At 59.2% G+C, this 4,950-nt stretch overlaps 1 protein-coding gene across 1 annotated transcript in view; it reads right to left on the reverse strand.

Annotated features, from left to right (window-relative positions):
* The window catches only part of FGFR4 (fibroblast growth factor receptor 4), a 10,464-nt gene continuing 5,514 nt past the window's right edge, over window positions 1-4,950 (reverse strand). Inside the window, exons 8-19 of the mRNA XM_010846575.1 lie at window positions 4,934-4,950; window positions 4,669-4,807; window positions 3,930-4,123; window positions 3,675-3,820; window positions 3,468-3,589; window positions 2,160-2,270; window positions 1,881-2,071; window positions 1,416-1,538; window positions 1,263-1,333; window positions 914-1,051; window positions 558-663; window positions 1-451 (exon numbers count right to left, since the gene is read on the reverse strand). The exon at window positions 4,934-4,950 is cut by the window's right edge and continues 4 nt beyond it. Coding sequence (XP_010844877.1) covers window positions 305-451; window positions 558-663; window positions 914-1,051; window positions 1,263-1,333; window positions 1,416-1,538; window positions 1,881-2,071; window positions 2,160-2,270; window positions 3,468-3,589; window positions 3,675-3,820; window positions 3,930-4,123; window positions 4,669-4,807; window positions 4,934-4,950 — 1,505 coding nt within the window. The 3' untranslated portion in view covers window positions 1-304. The remainder of the gene's footprint in view (window positions 452-557; window positions 664-913; window positions 1,052-1,262; window positions 1,334-1,415; window positions 1,539-1,880; window positions 2,072-2,159; window positions 2,271-3,467; window positions 3,590-3,674; window positions 3,821-3,929; window positions 4,124-4,668; window positions 4,808-4,933) is intronic.

The following is a 4,950-nucleotide window of genomic DNA, read 5'->3' on the forward strand; positions in this document are numbered from 1 at the left end:
CCAAGGCCCAGAAGTCCAAGCAGAACCTTAACAAGCCATTAGAACACTGGGGCCACGACTCCAAAGAACAGGGCCTTGAGGCTGGGATTGAACTCTGGCTTGAGACCCAGAGGCCAGAGAAGGAAGTCTCGAGACTAGGGACCCCAGGACCAAGGACAGACCTCCCCCAAACAGAACCAGAGATCTGGGATAGTACCCTTAGGTCAGGGCCTGGGGCTGCCAAGGACGAGTGCCACCTGGTTTCAGTTGAGCCAGGAGGCCCAAGGCTGGCAGCTGACCCTGCCCATACAGCCTGTGCCTCTGCTCACGTCTGCACCCCAGGGAAGGAGAAGGAGCTGGGCCTCAGTGGTAGGGGGTCGTGGCTGAAGACAGAGTCGCTAGAGGAGCAGGTGCTGCTGGCGTCCCCGCCGGCAGGGGAGTAGGGTCCAAAGGTTAGGCGGAGGTCGAGGTACTGTGGGGAACAGTGTTGGTCAGCCCTGGTGGTCAGGTGGGATGAGGCCCAGAGGGCAGTGGGCATGGGGGCGGGGGGCGGTCTTGGGACCATAGGGGCACAGTACCTCCTCAGAGACGGCCAGCAGGACCTTGTCCAGTGCCTCCACCAGTTGCTTGAAAGTGGGCCTCTGAGAGGGTGCTGCGTGCCAGCACTCGCGCATCAGCCCGTATCTGGGGGAGGGGCGGGGGAGGGGCAGAAGGAGCCTAGGGCCTGGGTGAGGGGGTGTGGTGAGGGGGTAGGAGGGTTTGACACAAGGTGAGGCCATTCAGCAAACGAGTACCCTGCCAGGCCTTCCCTGCCTGGCTGAAGAGGGGGTGACCATGAGTGAGAGCTGACCACTCTGTATGACTGGACCGTGAGGTCAAGGTTAGGACAGAGAATGAGGACTAGAAAGTGAGGGAGAGTGGGGTGAGGCCTCACAGCTCTGGGGGGCAGTGTGGGGGCCGGTCCATCCGATGCCCCTCTCGTAGCAGCGAGAACAGCTCCTCCACGGGGATGCCAGGGTATGGGGAGCCCCCGAGGGTGAAGATCTCCCACAGCAGGATTCCAAACGACCACCTGGATGGAGGCAGAACCCAGGCTCAGCAGGGTACAGCTTCACCCACTAACCCTGCGGCTAGGATAGGGGACCCCACAACTATGATCCACCATGTGGGTAGGAATACGGGCTTCTTTTAGAGGTCTGGTCCCACTCAGACCCAGGGCAAGGGCTTTAGAAGGACAAAGGTTGCCTGTAGATATATCCCAGGGCCCAGCTTCCAGGACTCACACATCACTCTGGTGTGTGTAGACTCTGTCAAACAAGGCCTCTGGTGCCATCCACTTGACAGGCAGGCGGCCCTGGAGGGAAGAGGGCACACTGCTGCCAAGGGCCACGGGTCCCAGTGCCTGGCCCCAATCAGCTGCGCCCCGCCTCCCTTACGTTGCTAGTTTTCTTGTAGTAGTCAATGTGGTGGATGCCACGGGCCAGCCCGAAGTCTGCAATCTTCATCACGTTGTCCTCGGTCACCAGTACATTGCGGGCAGCCAGGTCCCGGTGGATGCACTGGGGGCGGGGCAGGGGTCTTAGATTGAGGACACATGACTGGGAAATGGGCACAGGGGACCTCACAGCAACCCGATGAGTGGGAATCATCCACCCATTTTACAGATGGGGAAGTTGAGAGAGGGGAAACGTAAGCCAACTAACTTCAGGGCCCACACCTTGTCTCTTGCACCACCGCTCCTGCCTGTGGGATAGGAAGGAATGGGAACATGCAGTGTTAACTGCATATAGATGAGGCAGTACAGAAGGACTCAAGGACGCTTAGAGTAAGGAAAAAGAGGAGAGAGGGAGAAGTTGGTGGCATTTAACACAAGGCATGGAAGTGCGGGGATGGGTCATTACCTTCCGGGACTCCAGGTACTGCATGCCCCGGGCCACCTGGTAGGCGCAGGAGACTAGGGCAGGGAAGGAGAGCGGCCCCTCGCTGCTCCGAGGCCCGTCAGGGCTGAGGTCAGGGCCTGGGGGGCGGCGGGCCCGCAGGAACTCCCGCAGGTTGCCCTTGGCAGCACACTCCACGATCACGTACAAGGGCCCTGCAGAGGAGAGGGGCGATAGGGAAGCTGACAAGGCTGTGGCTCCATGCCCCCACCGTCCCTGTCCCTCACCCCGCCCCGCTCCCACCTTCCTGGGTGCAGACACCCAGCAGGTTGATAATGTTCTTGTGTCGGCCAATCAGCTTCATCACCTCCATCTCAGAGACCAGGTCTGCCAAGTCCTTGTCGGAGGCGTTGTCTGCGAGGATGACAGCCAGGGTGATTACATAAGGGAGGCTTTGGGTTGGGGACAGGACATGGAGCCCTAAATTCCATGCCAGGAAGGTCTGGGCCTGAATCTCTGCTAGGCTGTGTGGCCTTGAAACAGTCTCTTAACTTCTCTGAACCTCAGGATCCTCTTGTATGAAATGGGACGATGGATTATGCCCTACTCTCATAGCAGTTGCAAGGATGCGACAAGATCAGGATCTAAAAGTGTTAGGCCCACCAGTGAGTGCAACCAGGAAAAAGGAGGGAGGGGAAAGAGCTCTGAACAGGAAGGAAGCTCCGTCTGGAGGACTTGGCATTAGTCCCCGAATGGGGTGACAGCTCCTGGAGGCGGGAAGTAGGCTGGCGCCCTGAGGTCTGTCCGACCAGGGCCTGGCGTCCATCTGGCCTGGGAGTTCAGGGAGCTGCTGGTAGGGCGCAGCCAGGGGAGGCCAGGAAGAAGCTGCTCTAGTTTCTCTTGAGAAAGCTAAGGACCAGGGGCTGAACCCCTGGGGCTGACCTGTGGCCCTGGGCCAATGACATACCCTCCCCGCCAGACCTCACAATGCACATTTCTCAATCCCTGCCTCCCAGAAAGTGCCAGGTGGCCCCAGCTGTGCAGAAAGGAGGGGCTGGCGGGAGTGGAACAGCAGTTTGGGCTGCTTTTGTAGAGGGGGCTGGGGAATAGCAGTGAGAGGCCTCGATGGTGGGTCCCGCCCGGGTGTCCTGAGCCTCCTGGGGCTGCTGCTTGGGCTGTTCTTTGAGAGAGTGGTGGACACAGGGGGAGATCTGGGAAGGGCCTGGGGGAGACCAAGGGTGCAATCTGGGGGGGAATCATGGGGTTGAGGTGGAGGCCTTCAAGGCTAACAAGGTTATTTGAGGTCAAAGCTGACACAGGGTAGCAGACCCATCACCCTAAACTCTGTGGTCACCATCATCCCCGTAGTGAAGATTTTAGGTGTCATTTTCCACTAACCTCAGACTGGGAGGTGGGGACTATTATTTATCCCATGTGACCTGTGAGGAAATCGAAGCTCATAAATGACCTGCCAGGGTTGGTGGCACATTTGGGCACTGGGCCCAAGGAGTGGGGGCAGTAACAACCTTTCCTGGTCCTCACCCACTAGCACCCTGAGCCCTGTCTGTTACTGCCAAGGTCATAGGGTCTCCCACAAGCTGCCACACTCACCCTTAAGCATCTTGACAGCCACGGTGCTGGCTTGGTCTGGCCGGGTGGGGTCCATGCCGAAGGCCTCTGCGCACACCACCTGCCCAAAGCAGCCCTCGCCCAGGGGCTTTCCCAGCACCAGCCTGGAGATGAGAGAGACGAGGCCTCAGCCACCAGGCATCACTCCCGCACAGGGTCTGATCCCCATGCTCACTCGGCATGGCATACCTGTCCCGGGGGAACTCCCACAGCGGGTCAAGAGGCAGGTCGAGACTCACGAGGCCAGCGAGCAAGGGGGGGCCGCTGGAGGAGAGACGGACACCCCGCACCAGGGACAAGCTTGACTTGGCTGAGGAGCCTGACTCCAGCGAGAACTGCAAAGGGAGAGACTTGGTCGGTCTGCTGAAGCTGAGCTGGGGTGGGAACGTAGGCCCTGAGCCTTTGCTATGAGAACACGGAGGTGGGGGACAGCACGCTGGATACCTGTCGGGCCAGAGGAAAGCGAGACAACTTCTGCACGGTGGCGGGCTGTCGGTGGTGTCGGGTGAGGAGCGTCTGCCTGCGATATAGCCCGACCAGCAGCAGGAACACGATCAAAGCCAGAGAGCCTGACGAGTACAGGATGATGTCCGTGTACCTGCCTTCGGGTGCTGTCGCTGTCCACGTGAGATCCTCCTCTGCCCGCAGATGGACACATGGACAGAAACTGATTGGTCAGTCAGCGGTCAGATGGCTGGCCCCACCCCTTCTCACTGAGGCCCTTGTAGCTCCTCACACAGAGAGACACACAGCAGTAAAACTGCATTGATACCCCGTCCTGCGTACCCACAGACTTCCCTGATGGCTTAGACAATATAGAATCCACTTGCAATGTGGGAGACCTGGCTTCGATCCCTGGGTTGGGAAGGTCACCTGGAGGAGGGCGTGGCAACCCACTCCAGTATTCTAGCCTGGAGAATCCCCATGGACAGAGGAGCCGATGGGCTACAGTCCGTGGGGTCACAAAGAGTCGGACATGACTGAGAGACTAAGCACAGCACAGCACTGCATACCCATGTCCCAGAGGGTCGCACAGACAGTCGTATGTGGACATGCATAGCAGGACATGCATGCAGAATCCCAAATCCACAGGCCACATCCCAAATCCATATCTCACAGACCAAGGAAGACTCTCTCTATCCAGCAGGTCACAGTCCATGGCTGGACCACTGCAGAAGCTCACCTGGCAGCACCGTGAGCCAGGCCGACTGGTAGGAAAGGCCGATGGAGTTGCCCGCCAGGCAGGTGTACTCGCCTGCATCCTCAGCAGATACATTCCGAAGGTACAAGACCTCCACCTCTGAGCTATTGATGTCCGCTGTCTGGGGATGGGGGATACACTCAGGGGTCACAGCAGGGCCTGGGGTCCTGCTGTGGCCAGGAAGCGAGCTGGGGACTCCCCACCCCCGTGGGAGGATGGTGGAATCAGGTGCCAGCAGGGACTAGACCTTTAAGACTTGCACAT

The sequence above is a fragment of the Bison bison genome, unplaced genomic scaffold (assembly GCF_000754665.1).
Source record: "Bison bison bison isolate TAMUID 2011002044 unplaced genomic scaffold, Bison_UMD1.0 scf7180017864238, whole genome shotgun sequence".
Taxonomy (NCBI): domain Eukaryota; kingdom Metazoa; phylum Chordata; class Mammalia; order Artiodactyla; family Bovidae; genus Bison; species Bison bison.